This window comes from Culex pipiens, chromosome 1 (assembly GCF_016801865.2).
Source record: "Culex pipiens pallens isolate TS chromosome 1, TS_CPP_V2, whole genome shotgun sequence".
Taxonomy (NCBI): Eukaryota; Metazoa; Arthropoda; class Insecta; order Diptera; family Culicidae; genus Culex; species Culex pipiens.
The window spans coordinates 11883243-11905437 of NC_068937.1; the positions used below are offsets into that span (position 1 = coordinate 11883243).

At 32.9% G+C, this 22195-nt stretch overlaps 1 protein-coding gene across 1 annotated transcript; it reads left to right on the forward strand.

The window, feature by feature from the left end:
• The first annotated feature begins 610 nt into the window (after window positions 1–610).
• Window positions 611–5717, forward strand: LOC120430582 (uncharacterized). The gene is made up of 3 exons (XM_039595692.2): window positions 611–884; window positions 5292–5415; window positions 5492–5717. Exons 1-3 carry the CDS (start codon window positions 657–659, stop codon window positions 5710–5712), a joined length of 573 nt encoding a protein of 190 aa, XP_039451626.1. The 5' UTR covers window positions 611–656; the 3' UTR covers window positions 5713–5717.
• The last annotated feature ends 16478 nt before the right edge of the window (window positions 5718–22195 follow it).

A 22195-nucleotide genomic window follows, 5' to 3' on the forward strand; every position in this document is an offset into this window, starting at 1 on the left:
CTGGCCGTCTTACCCCACATGGGTGGCCGTCTTACCCCGCGTATTTCATATTTATACGATTTCAATTATTTTTTTTAAAATTCCTGAAAAGTATTGAAAATTGGTTTTTAGACTAACTAATTTATGTCATTTCTATAATGGACTAGTAGTAGAACAATATGTACGTAATTTAAGATCAAAATAATCTGTTGTGTAAATTTTATTAGACTTCTCCCTTAGGGTGGCCGTCTTACCCTCATCTCCCCTATATGAAGTTGAAATTAGAGATTGTTTCTCTGGTTAGTTTGCATAACGATCTGCCAACAATTATTTGATTTTCATTGTTTTTCAGTAAAGAACATTTAAAGGACGTGCAGATGAACAATTCAAAGCATTTTGAGTTTCTTTCCGTGTTCACAATACCTCCCAAAAATTACCAATCACAGCACGACTTTTCCTTCCCATCCGTCTTACGACCTACCCAAAACCGCTCATTGACTCTCGCTGTCCAGTCGCGGGAAGATTTCCACTCCCAGATCAGTTGGAGTCCACCAAATCGCTCGCACTGCAAACCACCCACCCACCCAGAGTCAGTCTCCGCGCAAAGTCCCATTAATTAAGACGCACAGCACCCGCACGCCATTCCGCGCTTAAGTTTCACGTTGTTCCTCCGGAGGATGCCCTCATCGGCGGAAAGTCCTAGGGTGGTCCCACCTCCCCGGCAGCACCACCATCCTGCTCCTGCTCCACCTCCTCTGGCCCAGGTGGAATGTCCTCAAAATGGCCCCAATGGCACTTCGACGGCCACCATTTGCAGCTTCCACTCGGCGCTGAACGGACGACACGTGGCCACCAACGGAACTGGGTCCAAACCGCCGATGTCGATAATCAAATTCTTGGAACTGGTACGCGCGATCAGATTAATTGATTTAAATAAGTGAGAACGGGAAAAAAAGCGAAGAAGAGATAAAAACCTAAAGCACAGAACGTAATTGGATTAAATTCTTGTGCGATTGTGGCTTGTGGATAAAAGCGTTTTTCCGTACTTTTTTTTTTCGTGCTGATTTTAATTTTTAATTAAACCATTCCGCAGACCGCAGAAAAGAACCATCATGGCCGATGGTCATTGCGTCGATTGTGGTTGTGTTTTATGGGTTCCGATGGTGGGAGATGAGGAGTGAAATGTAGAAGATGAAAATGATGGGGGAAAAAAACCGCCCGGAGATTGAATCGGAACGGACCATTTACCTGGAATGGACCTGGCAAATGGGCGGAAAAACTGAAAATTGTGAAGAAAAAAAGAAGAAAACGAGAACAATGTGTGAATGAGGTGAAACTTGAGCGATTAAATCTTGATGTTTGCGTCGGTAATCGTTGGATATTGAAAACAACACAGCGGAAGGGAATAAAGTGTGAAAATCTGAACTAAAAGACAAAATGACAGCTGTTTAATCTCACTCAAAATTAAACAGAACAGAATTGAACAAATCAAGTTTTAGTTGGAAACTTTACTCTAATATTTTTTATAATAGTTTATAAAAGACAAAAAATTTAGTTTTTCGTCATGGAAGCAAATCTATAAACAAAGTAAAGTTGTTTCCGCAGTAGACAAAAACCATTGGAACCATGAAAATCTACATCAACTGCAATTTTTTTTTACTATTTTCACGTGTGAATTCATCTGATCGGTCTGATGGCCGAGCTGGCTAAGGCGCCAGTCCTTACTATTGGTGCTGGGTTTGAATCCCGTCCATTTCCATTTTTTTTAGTTTTAAAAAGTTGTACATGCAGTGTGTAAAATTAAGTGTCTTTTTTGACGAAGATGATGTGCATGCTTTTGCATGCGATTTTACCATCGTAATTTTGCTGTGTACATACTCCGTTTACTCCAATAATCACTTTTTTGTAATAGCTTTTAAGTCGCAACACAGCATGTCAGAATAATCTGTGATGTAACAAAAATTACTGTATTCTAATTTTGACATTTTTTCAAAAAAAAATTGTAAGATCAATTTATAAAACATTTATAAAGTCACATGAAATAAGTAGTTTCAACAAATCTATAATTTTGAAGAAAAAAAGTTCTTCTTTCCAATGTTCTGGAATATTCAAAGTTTTCAACGAATTTTTATTTCAAAGTCCATCTAGAGGTGGAGTTGGATCTTAGAGGATTAAACATCAAGTACACAGTAAACAAATCATGGTAATATTACATCGAGGAATGTAGACAGATGCGTCAGAAAAAATGTGTAATAAAACCTCTTAAAATGTTAAAATTAACATTAGGTTTAATTTCACTTATTCCTCATATATTGAGATGATCTTTTTAAATTTTTTAGAGGTCAAATGCCAAAATCTGGCAAAATTTTAGCCAACCGGTTTGAATTATCGTGGCACTCATTAATGAACTACGTTTTTCCAGAAAACATGTATTGCAAATGTGAAAGTTGAGCAATTCTTCCAAGAATGAACATTTTTTATTTATGAAACATAATTTTTTATTTGTTTTTTATTTGGATAAAAATTTGTAAATGGAAAATTTAAAAAAATTAAAATAAAAAATGTAAGGCTTATGCAAATATTTTTCAAAGTTTTTGTACCTCGGCTCTGGCTGGTAGTGGCAAAAAAAAGAAAATTTAAACAACAAGCCATAGTCTTAAAATTAATATAAAAAAGTGATTAAAAAAGCATTTTACACTAGTTCAGGAAAAAAAATAAAAAAATAGCAAAAAACTTTTTGTGGAACTGTACATCGAAAATTTTCAAAAATTATAATGATTTTTAAATAAACCCAACATGCTCAAAATAATTCTAAACGCAAGAGAATGCACTTTCAATTGATTTCAGCTATTTGCACTTAAAAATGTAACATTTCAATGAAAAAAGTATTTTAAAATGCATTTTACACCAGCCCATTTGTTTTGCAATCATTAGTTTTCATTGAAATTTATTTTTTTTTCGCCGAAAAGAAAACTTTGTGCAGTGTTGAACATTGGAATTCCACAAAAATGGAAAATATTTTTGATCGATCCCAGATATGTTAAAAATCATTTTTAACGCAAAAAAAAATGCATTTTAAATTATTTTGAGTTGGTTAGACTCCTATTTCCATTAAAATTTTGAAGTTTTTTAAAGAAAAATAGTTGAAATAAAATAATTAATTTAGTTACACTTTTTACACAAACAAAAAATGTTACGCAAAAAACAATGTTAAGGGCGTCGCAAATATTATTCAAAGTTATTCTAAATATTCTATAACCTGTACCTAGAGCACAGAATTTCTGATCAAGTTGGTATTTTCAGCAATGTTGTAAGTCAGGGGTGCTCAAAATTTTTGAGTGGTGGGTCGAATTTTTTGCGAGCCAAATGCAAAAAAATGTGAATCTAAAAAAAATAAAAAATAAACTTTCTTTCAAAATATAAAATTGTAAAATACATTTAGGGACCATCCATGAACCACGTGGACACTTTAGAGGGGGAAGGGGGGGGGGGGGGTATGGTGATTGTCTTTTTTTTTTGTATGGACAATTGTCCACAAGGGGGAGGGGGGGTAAGAGATTTACAAAAAAAAAAGTGTCCACGTGGTTTATGGATGGTACCTTATCAGCTTAAGTTTTTTTTTTAATTGTAGGTTTTTTTTACATTTTCAAAATTTCATCATTTAAATATTTGAGAAAAAAAACAAAAAAGTATGTTTAACAGTTTATTCAATTGGTTGATTTTCTTATAAATAAAAAAACAAACAAAAATTTCATACATATTGCAATTTTGATGCCTCACTTTGTAAAAAATATATTCCACAGTCTGGTTTAGGTTGATGGATGGTTCATACTTTTGTGACTGAAAACATCCCTTGTTGTACAAATTAAATGAAAATGAAAAATGGGTTTAAACTTGTATATTCACATATTTTTTTCTGTAAAAGTATTTTCAAAGAAGTGATTTGTACTTGGAAAAATGGAGTAACTTTATTTTTAAATAAATTGCTACTTAAACTATTAATCGTTGCAAAGAGATTTTTCTACAATTATTCCTAAAATTTCAAAAATATTTCAATAAATTTTGGTCATCAGATGTTACGCACTCAATTGAAAACCCAAATGTCATGAGTACAAATCCCGAAATTTGAACGTTCCATAACTGATTTAAAAAAAAAATTGATGAAGTTTTTGACAAAATTTACAGTTTTAATCACATTCATACGTATGAAATTATTTCAATAAGTTGGATTTTTCAACAAAATATCTGTTTCAAATTAAAGCCGCTGCAAATATTTTTCAAAGTTGTCGGGCCATACTTTGGACACCTCTGTTGTAGGTGAGACAATTGAGAGAAAATGCATACTTTTAAAAAAATATAGATTTATTTAAAGAAATCTCTGTTTAATTTACTATTTGAAAAATAAAATTAATCACTGACAGAATTTTTACAAAGCATTCAAAAGACGGTCTAATCAAAATGTTTACTTGATTTTAAAATATAAATTCTGATTTGGAATAAAAAAAAACTTTTCGCAACAAGTCCAACAAAAGATTGACTTTTGTGAAAATTTTGCAATTTTTCAGCAGTTGCACAAATCTGAAAAATCAAATTCGAAGAGTTCGAAAAATGTTTTATTAATTTGTCTAAGAAACTTTGAAGAGTGGTCCTACTATTGCTACTATCAAAACATGCAAGATTTTTCCCAATTTGCTTTCTAAAAAAAATATGGTTAAGCAATAAAAATATTATGAGAAATTTTCGCCATGTTAAGCAACCCAAGAATAATAAGTTAATAAACCATGAAAAACAATATTTTTTTTTTCAAAAATTTACATAATTTTATCCAAAAGTGTGTAAATTGCTTCACTTATTAATAGTTCAGACAAAATTCTCGCAACACATTATTTGACAAAGAACTTTGTCATAAGGGCCTTATCTGCGCGATCAATTATTATTTTCTCTTTCGCCTAGTCTTACATTTAAAAAGGGCTAAAATATAAAGTTTTGCCATTTTAAAATGTTAGGCGTGATTATGAAATATTATTCTTTTTTATTAACTTTAATTTTATTTTAGCCATGTTCTTTGTCAGATTGGTCATGCGTAACATAACCACCTGCACCTTCATAAATTCATTTGAACTTTGTTTTAATGAAAATATCGCTTTGACTGCTGAAAAATCAGCTCTTGATGAAAATTGACCGCAGAAAAGTCTAGTTTTTCAAGAGATTTTATTAAAAATCGAAAAAAATTTTAAATTTTAATTATGAGGTATAAATAAAATGTACAATATTACATTAATCCTAACCTAACCCAACTCCCTTCCCACCAGTGCCTCACCATCGCCTGCACCGTCCTGCACTACTACAGCTTCGACGATGGTGACCTGGTGACCGGATTCCTGTCCACCGGAACGTTCTGCGGGTACATCGTTATCCTGACCACGGTCATGGTGGGTGAGTTTCCTACAATTTGTGTGTTCTAGCTAACAAAAAGAGTGCAACAATAAAACGTTTATTTTTTCCCCTCCAGGCTACCTCATGAAGGCCCACGTCCACCGGCGGTTGAACCTGTTCTACAGTCTGCTCGGCTGCGCGCTCTTTCTAACCTCGGGCGTGTTCATCATCGAAGCCTGGGAGCACGCATTTCGGACGCGCACGCGGGACCTGGCCATCACCAAGGGCTCGATTGCCATCATCAACGGGGTTATATTTCTGATGGACACCATTTTTACTTTTCGCGAGAGGAAGTAAGGTGTGGGGTGTGGCGCTAGTGACCGATAGGTGGCAGTGTTTTTTGAAGATTTGATTTACTTTTATAAGTTAAATTTTTAAGATTCATAACGTCTTTCTTGGTAGACTAAAAATATGATGATTAAATGTACAAATAAATGTTTGAAAACCAAAACTATTTCTTGATTTAAAGTTACGAGCTAGTAAACAACAGATGGCACCACTCTAACGAGAAGAAAAAAAGCAATATCTACTAGATATTCACAGATGGCAGCACAAAATAACAAAACCAATTGTTTATTTTTATCTGTTTGTTTTTCTCCAATCAATTGTCTCATTTTTATTCAAGCCAAATAAACAAAAAAAGCACTTCCCCAATTGACCCACAATAAAACAGTTCATTGACCAGTTTCGGAATCAAGCTCCAATTCATCGGAAAAGCGCGTTTAAATTTTCCAACTTCAATCACTTTCCCCTCATCTGCGCCACCCCCGCAAATGACTCGTTTTCTCCCAATGAATTGGTGGTGATCAGGCAAATTGCGTTCAGCAGTTGATTTTATTACTCACATCTCCCCGTGCCATGCAGACAAATCATAGAACATGTTCGGAAATTGTTGGTTTGGGGAGCTGCGAGGGTTGGTGCTGTCAGTTCTCATTTCGAATAAATTCGATTTAACACGAACTATTTATTCCACTTATTGTTAGTAGCAGGTTCTGCGTTGGCTGGCTGCCGGAAGTTGATCATTGGATTTATCGGTCGTTGAAAGTGCACTTTAATGAAGTTGAAATGTGGGATTGATTCAATTTAGTTGAAATATTTTGTCTACAAATTAAAACGACCACAAATTCAAAATTACCAACTAAAATTACTAAAAACTAAAAACTAAAAACTAAAAACTAAAAACTAAAAACTAAAAACTAAAAACTAAAAACTAAAAACTAAAAACTAAAAACTAAAAACTAAAAACTAAAAACTAAAAACTAAAAACTAAAAACTAAAAACTAAAAACTAAAAACTAAAAACTAAAAACTAAAAACAAAAAACTAAAAACTAAAAACTAAAAACTAAAAACTAAAAACTAAAAACTAAAAACTAAAAACTAAAAAACTAAAAACTAAAAACTAAAAACTAAAAACTAAAAACTAAAAACTAAAAACTAAAAACTAAAAACTAAAAACTAAAAACTAAAAACTAAAAACTAAAAACTAAAAACTAAAAACTAAAAACTAAAAACTAAAAACTAAAAACTAAAAACTAAAAACTAAAAAACTAAAAACTAAAAACTAAAAACTAAAAACTAAAAACTAAAAACTAAAAACTAAAAAACTAAAAACTAAAAACTAAAAACTAAAAACTAAAAACTAAAAACTAAAAACTAAAAACTAAAAACTAAAAACTAAAAACTAAAAACTAAAAACTAAACTAAAAACTAAAAACTAAAAACTAAAAACTAAAAACTAAAAACTAAAAACTAAAAACTAAAAACTAAAAACTAAAAACTAAAAACTAAAAACTAAAAACTAAAAACTAAAAAACTAAAAACTAAAAACTAAAAACTAAAAACTAAAAACTAAAAACTAAAAACTAAAAACTAAAAACTAAAAACTAAAAACTAAAAACTAAAAACTAAAAACTAAAAACTAAAAACTAAAAACTAAAAACTAAAAACTAAAAACTAAAACTAAAAACTAAAAACTAAATACTAAAAACAAAAAACTAAAAACTAAAAACTAAAAACTAAAAACTAAAAACTAAAAACTAAAAACTAAAAACTAAAAACTAAAAACTAAAAACTAAAAACTAAAAACTAAAAACTAAAAACTAAAAACTAAAAACTAAAAACTAAAAACTAAAAACTAAAAACTAAAAACTAAAAACTAAAAACTAAAAACTAAAAACCAAAAACTAAAAACTAAAAAACTAAAACTAAAAACTCAAAACTAAAAACTAAAAACTAAAAACTAAAAACTAAAAACTAAAAACTAAAAACTAAAAACTAAAAACTAAAAACTAAAAACTAAAAACTAAAAACTAAAAACTAAAAACTAAAAACTAAAAACTAAAAACTAAAAACTAAAAACTAAAAACTAAAAACTAAAAACTAAAAACTAAAAACTAAAAACTAAAAACTAAAAACTAAAAACTAAAAAATAAAAAATAAAAACTAAAAAATAAAAACTAAAAACTAAAAACTAAAAACAAAAAACTAAAAACTAAAAACTAAAAAACTAAAAACTAAAAACTAAAAACTAAAAACTAAAAACTAAAAACTAAAAACTAAAAACTAAAAACTAAAACTAAAAACTAAAAACTAAAAACTAAAAACTAAAAACTAAAAAACTAAAAACTAAAAACTAAAAACTAAAAACTAAAAACTAAAAACTAAAAACTAAAAACTAAAAACTAAAAACTAAAAACTAAAAACTAAAAACTAAAAACTAAAAACTAAAAACTAAAAACTAAAAACTAAAAACTAAAAACTAAAAACTAAAAACTAAAAACTAAAAACTAAAAACTAAAAACTAAAAACTAAAAACTAAAAACTAAAAACTAAAACTAAAAACTAAAAACTAAAAACTAAAAACTAAAAACTAAAAACTAAAAACTAAAAACTAAAAACTAAAAACTAAAAACTAAAAACTAAAAACTAAAAACTAAAAACTAAAAACTAAAAACTAAAAACTAAAAACTAAAAACTAAAAACTAAAAACTAAAAACTAAAAACTAAAAACAAAAAACTAAAAACAAAAAACTAAAAACTAAAAACTAAAAACTAAAAACTAAAAACTAAAAACAAAAAACTAAAAACTAAAAACTAAAAACTAAAAACTAAAAACTAAAAACTAAAAACTAAAAACTAAAAACTAAAAACTAAAAACTAAAAACTAAAAACTAAAAACTAAAAACTAAAAACTAAAAACTAAAAACTAAAAACTAAAAACTAAAAACTAAAAACTAAAAACTAAAAACTGAAAACTAAAAACTAAAAACTAAAAACTAAAAACTAAAAACTAAAAACTAAAAACTAAAAACTAAAAACTAAAAACTAAAAACTAAAAACTAAAAACTAAAAACTAAAAACTAAAAACTAAAAACTAAAAACTAAAAACTAAAAACTAAAAACTAAAAAACTAAAAACTAAAAACTAAAAACTAAAAACTAAAAACTAAAAACTAAAAACTAAAAACTAAAAACTAAAAACTAAAAACTAAAAACTAAAAACTAAAAACTAAAAACTAAAAACTAAAAACTAAAACTAAAAACTAAAAACTAAAAACTAAAAACTAAAAACTAAAAACTAAAAACTAAAAACTAAAAACTAAAAACTAAAACTAAAAACTAAAAACTAAAAACTAAAAACTAAAAACTAAAAACTAAAAACTAAAAACTAAAAACTAAAAACTAAAAACTAAAAACTAAAAACTAAAAACTAAAAAACTAAAAACTAAAAACTAAAAACTAAAAACTAAAAACTAAAAACTAAAAACTAAAAACTAAAAACTAAAAACTAAAAACTAAAAACTAAAAACTAAAAACTAAAAACTAAAAACTAAAAAACTAAAAACTAAAAACTAAAAACTAAAAACTAAAACCTAAAAAACTAAAAACTAAAAACTAAAAACTAAAAACTAAAAAATACAAACTAAAAACTAAAAACTAAAAACTAAAAACTAAAAACTAAAAACTAAAAACTAAAAACTAAAAACTAAAAACTAAAAACTAAAAACTAAAAACTAAAAACTAAAAACTAAAAACTAAAACCTTAAAACTAAAAACTAAAACTAAAAACTAAAAAACTAAAAACTAAAAACTAAAAACTAAAAACTAAAAACTAAAAACTAAAAACTAAAAACTAAAAACTAAAAACTAAAAACTAAAAACTAAAAACTAAAAACTAAAAACTAAAAACTAAAAACTAAAAACTAAAAACTAAAAACTAAAAACTAAAAAATAAAAACTAAAAACTAAAAACTAAAAACTAAAAACTAAAAACTAAAAACTAAAAACTAAAAACTAAAAACTAAAAACTAAAAACTAAAAACTAAAAACTAAAAACTAAAAACTAAAAACTAAAAACTAAAAACTAAAAACTAAAAACTAAAAATTGAGAATTGAGAATTGAGAATTGAGAATTGAGAATTGAGAATTGAGAATTGGGAATTGGGAATTGAGAATTGAGAATTGAGAATTGAGGATTGAGAATTGAGGATTGAGAATTGAGAATTGAGAATTGAGAATTGAGAATTGAGAATTGAGAATTGAGAATTGAGAATTGAGAATTGAGAATTGAGAATTGAGAATTGAGAATTGAGAATTGAGAATTGAGAATTGAGAATTGAGAATTGAGAATTGAGAATTGAGAATTGAGAATTGAGAATTGAGAATTGAGAATTGAGAATTGAGAATTGAGAATTGAGAATTGAGAATTGAGAATTGAGAATTGAGAATTGAGAATTGAAAATTGAAAATTGAGAATTGAGAATTGAGAATTGAGAATTGGGAATTGGGAATTGGGAATTGGGAATTGGGAATTAGAAATTGGGAATTGGGAATTGAGAAATGAGAAATGAGAATTGAAAATTGAAAATTGAAAATTTTGAGCTATTGTGAGCTACGAATTTTTGTTTTATTGCTAGTTGTTGGGTAAGGTTTTAAATTTCGACTTTTTAGTTGTGTTTAAATATTGTGAGGTTGCATAACCACTTCTAGTTGCAAGTTCACCCCAAATAACGAATGTCAAACCCACTGAAGGCAAACGTCCAAAGTTCAAAGTCGCTGACACAATTCCGTTCGACCGCATATCTTTCGATCTGCCAGAAAAAAAAGAGGAAAACATTAAAAACAAACAGAGCAGCTAGTTCCCAGAAAGAGAGTTTACACAAACCGAAACAAATTCACCTCGGGAATGCTGCAAAACTGTCGAAACCAAGAATGTCTACATCACGTTCCCGGGTGCACTTGTGGGAGAGTGGGACTAGTTTTCATAGAGAAATAAAAAAAAATAGAGGTTGATTTTTAATTTTGAACCAAAAATATAAATTTAATGATGATTCATAGTAAATTTCAAAGAATTCTCTAAAATTTCAAATATTTTTATTTAAAAAAAGGAGATCTTCTTGTCTATGACCCCCATCACTATTCGTTCAAGGGTCCCCGTGGGAAGACCACTCACTGCTGCCGCTGCTGGCCTCACTGTTCTGCAGCGGTTCCAGCGGAGCGCGAAGGACCTTCAAACGCCGACTTCAGCCGGAAATAAATTGCATTACAGTACACTAGAGGAAGAGAGAGAGAAATATGCATCCACAGAAAATTTACGGTGACTTATCTTCAATACGCCAAAGTTTTGGGGGCAGTGTTGCCAGTTTTTTGATTATTTTATATTTTTTTATTGAGACTCAAAAATCACGATTTTTCAGAGAAAATAAAAAAAAACAAAAAAGACGAATTAAAATTAAAAATTTTCACAACCCTGCCAGAAATCCTCCCTTGGAGTCAACTTCTGTGTGCACATCCTTGCCCTCGTGACAGGAATTTTAATTTGTGTAGCAGCAGCAGATCTCGTTGGGGCTGCTGTCCCGCGAAAGCCTGCAATATTTCATATCATTGCATTGTTGGGTTTGTTTACATTTCGGGCCCTGTGTTTGGGAGCGCACTCAAACTGGCTAAATTGTAATGCCCCACGTGAGACCCTTTCTGTGAAATGCCCGTGGCAGCAGTGTGACGCGTGAGGAACAAGGAATTCCTGGAATTTAGAATTTTTGAGAGTTGATTAGATGAGATGAGTGAGTTGTGAGCTGTGAGTTGTGAGCTGTGAGTTGTGAGCTGTGAGTTGTGAGTTGTGAGTTGTGAGTTGTGAGTTGAGAGTTGAGAGTTGTGAGTTGTAAGTTGTGAGTTGTGAGTTGTGAGTTGTGAGCTGTGAGTTGTGAGTTGTGAGTTGTGAGCTGTGAGTTGGGAGTTGGGAGTTGTGAGTTGTCAGCTGTGAGATTTATGTTTTGAATTTTGAGTTGCGAGTTGTGAGTTGTGAATTGTGAGCCAAGATTTTTTTTGCTTAAAATTTAATAAAAACAGATTTAAAAAAAAGGGGAGTGTGCGTGTGGTTGAGCGGTTCGGTCGACAGTTGTTTGGTTCGTGATTCAAAATTGTTTTTTCGTGTGTAAAACAGCAAATGCCGGCCGGAAAAGTGGATAATCTGACGTGCTCAACCAGTAACATTACCGGATTGATGAAGTTTCTTCGAATTTTTCTCGAAAGTGCGTGTTTTTTGTGGAAAATAAATCGTCGATCTTCTCTTCAAAGATGGCCACCGTTTACCAAAGCTGGGCTCTGCCCTGTCGTCTGTCTGTATTTGTGTGCCCGGTTAGAGAACGCGTCGCGGTAGTGTGCGTGTGTTGAAGGAGACGGAGAAAGGGGAGAGAGAGCGATCATCGTGCTGCTGCTGCTGTGATGAGGCAAAACGGAATGAGTCGAAAGATTTTGACTGCCGGAAGCCGTGCTGTTTTTATGCTGATGCCAGGAGGAATTTCAGAGCAGCAAAGCCAACGATCAACGACTGGCCGCGGTGAGAAAGTTCCAATCAGATTCTCTTTGTACAATGAGTTTTTGTGTTTGTGAGTGTGAGTGAGAGTGAGAGCGAAACAGATATAGCGCAACTTGTCTAGATAACTTTTTGACCTACACACAGTGGGCCAAATTTTCCAGGTTACATTTTTTTTTTATTTTGTTTGTTTTTTTTTTCTAGTTTTTCTTGCGTGGTATTGAGCAGAGTTGTTCTTTTATTAAATGATTTTTTTTTCTTTTAAAAAAAGATCGGGTATTTTAAATATAAAACTATACCGTCATCAGGGGTGACGTTGGGTCTGGGGGGTGAGATTGGGTCATACAAATTTCAGCATTTTTGTATGACCCAATCTCACCCCCCCAGACCCAATGTCACCCCTGATGACGGTATTGAAAACTAATGGGAAATTTTAAGTACTATCTGTATTTTGGTTGGTGTACTCTAATATGTGTCAAACGCAACGTTAGGCAAAAATCTTCAATTGGAAATTTTTGGACTCTTAATAGTATTTAGATTAGTAAATTCAAATTAGCTTGCTTTTTGTATGATTGGCAGAGTGAGTGAATGAATGAAAGAGTATGTAAATACTAATAAACAAATTGGTTACAGCGTTTTACGGTGGCCTTGCGATCGATTTAAAGCAAATTAAGTCCGATAGAATCTGATAAGCAACGCGTTTACGTCGGGCCGGTTGTTTTTCTCATTCGCCGTGTTTTATACATACCAGAGCCGTTTCCCTTGTGATTTTTCTAAAATTTGAAATAATGTTTTTTGTATGTCAAGCGTACGAGGAATAAATTTAAAATAAATTTTACTAGTCGTTTCCTTAAAACGCGTCAAAAACATTCTCTTAGTCTTAGCATTATAGCTCAGAAAGCACGATAACGAGTATTGCTTCCACGCGATTATCAAGTCTTTTTTATAGCTCCGTAGATCATTTGTTATTTACAGATCACTAATCTTATAATTGTTTAGAATTTGAAATCTCGTCTATGATCCACTCGAACTGAATATATTACGCAGAATTTATGTATATTTGTGGTTTTATCTTTCCACAGCCGGCTGTCTAAGATTAAACCATTTTCATATAAATTGTTAGCAGATAAACGGGAATTGTCTCAACAGCAGCATCCGATTGCTTGCCTTGAGAATAATACATCACCCTATAAACAAAACGTATTGATTCTTGGGTCACATCATCATCTTCTATGATGAATCCTGACCATTACCCTTCCCTACTAACAAAATCCCAAGTAGAAGTAGTTTTCCGGCACACGCGGGGGTGTGGATATCGTATAGAACCCACCCTTGGTAGCAGCCTGTGCTAACTAACATTCCCGTCCCAATCCCCCCGAGATCTACAAACTGACATGGCGGGCGCCGTTGGTGGCCAACGACTGTTACCTATCTACAGCAGCTCTAGTTTTGATGATCTTGATGTTTTATTTTTTCAGCGCATTCATGAATGCTGTTGATAAGGGAAACATCACTAGATCGTTGAAGTGTATGATCGCTTGTGCTGATAGGATATTACGGTCCTGTTCAGCAACGGAGAAGGACAACCATGGGTGGTCTCTCATGCTCATGCCCAAGTAGCAATGCGCAACATGCTCAAAATGACTAAGTTCAAAATAAGTTGCAACAAGGGATCAGAAAGCTAAGCTACAACAATCTTATATTTAGATGCCAAATATGTCACAACTATGTTTCAGCCACGTTTCCTCAGTGAAGCATCGTTTTAGACTCGAAAACAAATGCTCTTGAAATAATAGCTATTGCAACGTTTTTGCAACAAAAATATAACATTATTTAAAAAAGCAGAGTTTTAGTCGAAAGCTTGAGAAGAAAAATGATTGAATTTTTTTTATATTTTTCCAACCGGAAAGTTTCATTTGTGTATTGAGTTTCCTCCAGAAAGGAATCTTTCAGTACGGGCCGTTGCAAAGCCCAGCGTCGCAATGCAAGGAAGAAACTGAAAAACGCTCGGAATGACGAGGAAGGAATGGACCATTCATTCCCCATCGGATAGATTACCAAGCAGCAGAAAAACAGAGGTTCCCGGAGCATACCGGAACCGAAGATTAAGAACCGGTTCCAAAACAGGAACAGGATCAGTTAGGACAGCACAACGTCCGGAAAGAGAAGCGAAGCCGACCTAACCGGCAGATGCACTTTTTCGTTGTGAAATCTGCACTGGAGGAACAACGTTTGAAATTGGTTGATTACCGCGAGCTGCATTTGTAAACCAGAGGCAAACTATGAATATATGATAATTTTCTATATTTCGAATAAAAGTAACATGAAACCTACAAAGAAACTAGTCTAAAACACGACAATTTTTGTATTTCTATGTCTGGTTGTATACACCTTGTGGTTGACTTTTTCAATTTGTTTTGTTTGACAGCTCTAGCACAAAGCAAATTTGCAGGAGCTGGATGGTTACGGTGGAAACATAAATACAACGTTAAAATAACATTACCAAAAAAAATGTGAAATTTATGTTGCCATTATGTTACCACTACATTACACAAAACAAAAGAAAGCTTGAAGTGTTTGCAACATATCTGAAACGTTTTTGCTACATTATCTGAATACAGCAAATATTTTGATTATTTGTTGGGACGGCAAATAACAGGGACGTTTTTTTTTTTTTTTTTTTTAATATATATTTATTTTGATTTTCTCTTCCATGTACATTCATTCAGTTAAAATATTATTGAGTGTCCAATCACAATCGATGACTTTTCACCTCAATTTTAAATACTAGCAACTTTCATTTATTCATGAAATATTTAGCTTTCGCTATTCAGTGATTTCAAATGTAGGAGGTCCTACATGTACAAAAGGGAAAAGGGATACCTTAAAACTAACTTATAAACTATATAAAGAGCGGATCAATGCAGCTGAAGACTGCAATGATTTTTGTCGAAATGCATCAATTATCTTATTGGACATAACATCCAAAGTGTCAACTTCGGCTAATTGATGAAGTTCACTGGTGCTGAACCAGGGAGGAAGTTTCAGAATCATTTTCAGAATTTTGTTCTGAATCCTCTGAAGTTTTTTCTTCCTGGTTAAGCAACAGCTTGTCCAGATCGGCACAGCATAAAGCATGGCAGGTCTGAAAATTTGTTTATAAATTAACAGTTTATTCTTGAGACAAAGTCTAGAGTTCCTGTTTATAAGTGGATACAAACATTTAATATATTTGTTACATTTAACCTGGATACTTTCAATGTGATCCTTGTAAGTCAGGTTTTTGTCAAAAGCAAGTCCAAGATATTTCACTTTATCCTCCCACTTTAAATTTACCTCATTCATCTTTATAATGTGATGACTTTTTGGTTTAAGAAAATCAGCCCTTGGTTTGTGAGGGAAAATAATAAGTTGAGTTTTTGCAGCATTTGGAGTAATTTTCCATTCTTTCAAATAAGAATTGAAAATATCCAAGCTTTTTTGTAATCTTCTTGTGATGACACGAAGGCTTCTACCTTTGGCGGAGATGCTTGTATCATCAGCAAAAAGTGATTTCTGACATCCTGGGGGCAAATCCGGCAAGTCAGAAGTAAAAATATTGTATAAAATTGGACCCAAAATGCTTCCTTGAGGGACGCCGGCACGTACAGGTAGTTGATCAGATTTGCTATTCTGATAACATACCTGCAGAGTACGATCCGTCAAATAATTTTGAATAATTTTCACGATATAAATCGGAAAATTAAACCTTTTTAATTTCGCAATCAAACCTTTATGCCAAACACTGTCAAATGCTTTTTCTATGTCTAGAAGAGCAGCGCCAGTAGAATAGCCCTCAGATTTGTTGCTTTGAATCAAATTTGAAACTCTCAACAACTGATGAGTAGTTGAATGCCCAAGGCGAAATCCAAACTGCTCATCAGCAAAAATTGAATTTTCATTAATGTGTGTCATCATTCTATTAAGAATTATTCTTTCGAATAATTTACTAATAGATGAAAGCAAACTAATGGGCCGATAGCTTGAGGCTTCAGCAGGATTTTTATCCGGTTTTAAAATCGGAATTACTTTGGCATTTTTCCAACTACTGGGAAAATATGCCAAATCAAAACATTTGTTGCAAATTTTGACCAAGCTACTTAAAGTTGCTTCAGGTAATTTTTTAATTAAAATGTAAAAAATGCCATCCTCACCAGGGGCTTTCATATTTTTAAACTTTTTGATAATAGATTTTATTTCATTCAGATCCGTTTTAAAAACATCATCTGATGAAAACTGTTGTTCAACAATATTCTGAAATTCTATTGAAATTTGATTTTCAATAGGACTCAGAAAATTTAAGTTGAAATTATGAGCACTCTCAAACTGCTGAGCAAGTTTTTGAACTTTCTCCCCATTAGTTAATAAAATATTATCACCATCTTTTAAAGAAGGGATTGGTTTCTGAGGTTTCTTAAGAACCTTTGAAAGTTTCCAAAAAGGTTTGGAATAAGGTTTAATTTGTTCGACATCTCTTGCGAACTTTTCATTTCGCAGGAGAGTGAATCTGTGGTCAATAACCTTTTGCAAATCTTTTTGAATTCGCTTCAGTGCAGGATCACGAGAACGTTGATACTGTCTTCGGCGAACATTTTTCAGACGAATCAGAAGCTGAAGATCGTCATCAATAATGGGAGAGTCAAATTTGACTTGGACTTTAGGAATAGCAATATTCCTTGCATCCAAAATTGCATTAGTTAAAGATTCCAAGGCTGAATCAATATCAGCTTTGGTTTCTAAAACAAAATCATGATTTAAATTATTCTCAATATGATGCTGATACCTGTCCCAATTAGCTTTGTGATAATTAAACACAGAACTATTGGGCCTGGTAACTGCTTCATGAGAAAGTGAAAAAGTTACTGGAAGGTGATCAGAATCAAAATCAGCATGAGTCACTAAAGGACCACAATACTGACTTTGATTTGTCAAAACCAAATCAATTGTTGATGGATTTCTAACAGAAGAAAAGCAAGTTGGCCCATTCGGATATAAAACCGAATAAAGACCTGAAGTGCAATCTCTGAATAGAATTTTACCATTGGAATTTACTTTTGAATTATTCCAAGATTGGTGTTTGGCATTAAAATCACCGATGATCAAAAATCGAGATCTATGCCGAGTAAGTTTATTCAAATCCCCTTTGAAATAATTTTTATTTTCCCCAGTGCATTGGAAAGGCAAATATGCAGCTGCAATCATAATTTTCCCAAAAGAAGTTTCAAGTTCAATGCCCAAACTTTCAATAACTTTTAACTTAAAGTCACGTAACGTACTATAAGTCATACTACGGTGGATAACTATTGCAACTCCACCGCCATTTCGATTCATTCTGTTATTGGTTATAACTTTATAATCTGGATCACTTTTCAAATAAGTGCCAGTTTTTAAAAATGTTTCGGTTATAACAGCAACATGCACGTTATGAACTCGTAAAAAGTTGAAAAATTCATTTTCTTTCGCTTTCAAAGAGCGAGCATTAAAATTCATAATATTGATGGAATTACTTAGATCCATGATTAAACTTCAGGGTAAGAACAACATCATTCGCAAATTTTAATCCAATCTGGATAGCTTCCATCATGGATGTAGCATTACTCATTGTTTGAATCAAACCAAACAGTGAGTTTTGCAAAAAAGACATTTTTTCAAACGTAACATCGCCGAGATCAGAAGATCCCAAAGCGTTGCCAGCAGAAAAATTTTCAAATGAAATTTGAGGTACCTGCCCAATTTGAAAATTGGTAGAGGATTTAAAATTCGTGGATGAACCCGAACCCGAAACGACGTTGGCATAAGAAATGCCATTGCTGTTACCTAACTTTTCCATGGTAGGGGTATTGTTCGAGTGAGACAGCACGAACGTTTGATTTAAAGATGCAGGTACAACCTGACTTTGAGAAAATTTCGGTTTGGATTTCGGCTGATGCTTAGCACGAGAATCCAAAACCTTTTTTCTGATGGGGCAATCCCAGAAATTTGATTTGTGATTTCCACCACAATTTGCACATTTAAATTGGGTGACTTCTTTCACGGGACAATTGTCCTTGTCGTGAGAAGAATCCCCGCAAACCATGCATTTTGGAACCATGGCGCAATGATCAGTACCGTGACCGAATGCCTGGCAACGCCGGCACTGGGTCAGATTCTGGCCATTACCGCCATGTTTCTTAAAATGCTCCCACTTTACCCGTACATGGAACAAAAACTGAACTTTGTCCAAAAGTTTCAAATTGTTGATTTCATTTCTGTTGAAATGAATCAGATAAAATTGTGAAGTCAAACCAAAGCGAGAAATATTCCCGTTTGATTTTTTCTTCATTGGTATTACTTGGGATGGGGCAAAGCCAAGCAACACCTTAAGTTCGTTTTTGATCTCATCCACCGACAAGTCGTTGGAGAGACCTTTCAGGACCGCCTTGAATGGGCGAGCATTCTTGGTCTCATACGTGTAGAAATTGTGTTTGTGGTTTTTCAAATAACCAACAAAAGTTTGGTGATCTTGTAAAGATTCCGTCAACAAGCGACATTCTCCTCTTCGACCAAGCTGGAACGAAACCTTCAAATTGCAAGTTTCCTTGCAATTCTTCAGTTGCGTTCGAAAGCTGGCCAAATCGGAGATGGAAGTCACTACAATTGGCGGAGCCTTTACTCGTTTCTCGACGGCAGAAGGCTCAGTACGAGGAGAAGGATCCTTGTCAACAGTTTCGGATAAAACACCGAAACTATTTGCCAATGGGATTGGAGGATTAACCTCACTTTCAGAATCAGAATCAGACCTCGGATGAGGCTGTTTTCTTTTTCTGTTTCCGTTAGCCGGTTTAGCGTTCAAACGCTTCACCGACGTAACGATCAAATCTTCAGAAGATTTGCGTTTACCTTTGTTTTGACGCATTTTGCAAGCAAAGTTCTCTTAAAAAGATGGCTTCGTTTGTAAAATACAGCAAAATTTCAGGTGGGGTTAGTCTTGAAAAGACTGTTTAGAATTTTGGAAAGTAACTCAGGTAGTCTTTAAAAAGACTGTGAATTTTGTTTGAAATAACTCTGAGCTTAGGTAGTAAAAAATACCGCAGCTCTAGTGTCCGTTCACCACGAAGGTTCGCAAGACACTGATAACAGGGACGTAATTGGGAGGGATGAACGATAAACCTTTGTTATTGGACCAATTAATTGGCTTCAAAAATTCGAAAAATGATTTTCCTGCGTTTTGCTGTAGCTGTAAAACCATAGAAGGAACCCACCAATGTTTTTTTAATATATATATATATATATTTGAAGAAATAACTGATTTTTCTAGATAGAAATGTCATGTAAATTGATCAATGTTGTACCAGTACTTCCCACGAAATAAAAATGTAGCGTGACGGGACAACATCTGAAACAAGACTTTTTAAAAGCACACCAAAATTAGCGGTACAGTTGAGCATGTTAAATTTTATCGTACTTTTGCTATTCTACACATTGTCACAATTTGAAAAACGAACCTTGTGCTCCTTGAAATAAGGGAATTGGTTGGATTTTGAGTTTTTAGCAACCTTTTCTTTGCGTCAGGACAACGAAAGATGCAGATTTTAGAGGAAAAAAAAACCCTCTCCCATTGAATGCAGGCCTTATTTGATCAGAACCATTTGAAACAGGTTTGATTTGTCATTCAATACCTAAGTTGAAATAAAATTATGGTGTCTTCGACAAAGTTACTTAAATCGGCAGGCCCAACAAATGTGTAGGAGAGAAAAAAATACAAAAGTAATCCTGAAAAGTTAGATTTTATAAAACATAGGGTAATCGTGAACCACTCTTATCTCAACAAAGCCAAAAGTTGTTTTTTCCTATTTTCAACAACTCTTATCAATACAACTTAGCTGAAGAACAGACTCATGTTTGGACAATTAATTTTCATACAAATTTGCGATGTGGACCACTGTGTGTGTGTGTGCAACCAACCAAACGGGACCACGCGGCCACTTCTTACAAATTGAGTTGTTTCCATGTATTTTTAGATCTATATTCTATACATGCAAATAACTAGCATAGGCATTTGGAAGGTGTTAGCTCTGCCGAGCTTCGGTGACCCATTTCTACGCTGGCTAGCCGAGCGCGAGGTACTTTAGCTTTTATCGACAAGCCCCGCCCTGAAGAACGTTTGCACCAATCGGGTTCAAACGTTATTTAGAACTTCCGAACCCTTGTCAAATGGACAAGGACCCAGTGCGTATATAGTTTGATAGTAACAGTATTCCTAATTCCAGTCATTGCTCACCAAGCCGTGATGGCCTAGTGGTTAGCATTTTTGCTTACCAATCCAAAGGACGGGGCATCGAACCCCGACTCGGGCGACTTTGATTTTTCGTTCATGTTCAGAGTTTCAAGATTAATATTTCCTATACTTTCTCGTTGGGAGCAGATGGGAATCGAACCCAGGACCGTTCGCTTAGAAAGCGAACACCGTAACCAGTCAGCCACGGCCGCTCCGTATACAAATTTGCGATGTGGACCACTGTTGCAAAAAGATTATTTTGACCAAATACTCCCTAAAGCACTAGCATGCCCAGATATTCAAGGAAGGTGGGGCAATAGGGTGTAATATGGTTGTTTGGAAAAACAAAGTTGTCCAAATTTAGTAAGCACAGCAATTTTTCAGTTCCTTTTGGTGTCCTAAACAACTCCCCAATGTTTGAGAACAATTGGTTTAGTCCTCACTCTGCGCATAGTGATTTATGATACTGTTAACTGGGACGAATCGGGACTACAGTCTGAATAGGGACAGCAGTTTGTAGAGCACTTAAAAGCTTGAAGTTTGAAAAACGATACACTATATTGGTTGTTTTGTGACCGTTCTATACGAAATTAACCAAAAATACCCTAATATTATGCATTCACAACACAGCTAAAAAAGTAGTAATCCAGTTGCGTGTAAAATGCCTGGGTGTAAAATATTTTTTGCATTATTTTATGAAATTCTGTGTAATATTACACCCTGAAATATGTAGCCCATCAGTATGGGAAACCTACTTGACCGAAATGTCAAGCTCATATATACGTTTATCCTCTCCATTATACATCGGTCTGATGGCCGAGCGGGCTAAGGTGCCAGTCCTCACTGATGGTGCTGGGTTTGAATCCCGTCGGTTGCAACTTTTTTTTTTGTGTTTGCAAAAATTGTACATGCAGCGTGTAATATTAAGTGTTTATTTTGACGAAGGTGATGTGCATGCTTTTGCATGCGATTTTACCATCGGATTTTTTGCTGTGAAGGCTACAACATCTGTCCCAATTCACCCTATTTGTCCCGTTTTACCCCAGATGACGGTACATATTTTAATTTACCCTTAGTTCCTAATGAAAAAGAATTTAATAACAATCATTTTCTTATAGCTCATTTCCTTAGTTCCTTAATACAACCCTGCACATACGAAGCGCCATGATGGTGAAAGTAAAGAATGACTTTAATAATCAATTTACAGCTATTTAATCCAACTTTTTATAATTTTGGCATGATAATCGACATTCTGAGTAGCTTGAATAAGAACTCAGACACTTTTTACATATATCAGCTAACTTTTTTTTAATTTTGCCTTTGGTTTGGTTCAAAAATAGATAACAAATTTTAACAAGTTTGATGGCGCATGAAATAATTATGAGTAGAATGCAATTTTACTCGGTAAATTTGAAATGGCAATAGAAAAAACCTTCTATACATTCAACAAAACTGATTTTCTTTGTTGGGAACGAAAAATAATGTGCGATCATTTTTTCAAGACTTATCCATTTTTGTTTTGCAGCGATACAAAAGTGGAAACATTTTTATTTAGAAATTAATTACAAGTTTGTTGCGCTTGAAACCATTTTGGTTGCACGTTTCATTTCAAGCAACCCAAATTTTCAGCAATATGGTGACAAATTTGCAATATATTTGTCACATTGTTG

What these genes read in the sequence shown, in the direction of transcription:
- LOC120430582 (XM_039595692.2), top strand. Translation starts at nt 657, where the DNA reads ATGCCCTCATCGGCGGAAAGTCCTAGGGTGGTCCCACCTCCCCGGCAG. An exon ending in TAATCAAATTCTTGGAACTG is followed by an intron (nt 885 to 5,291) that starts GTACGCGCGATC and finishes CCTTCCCACCAG; the next exon opens with TGCCTCACCATCGCCTGCAC. An exon ending in CCTGACCACGGTCATGGTGG is followed by an intron (nt 5,416 to 5,491) that starts GTGAGTTTCCTA and finishes TTTCCCCTCCAG; the next exon opens with GCTACCTCATGAAGGCCCAC.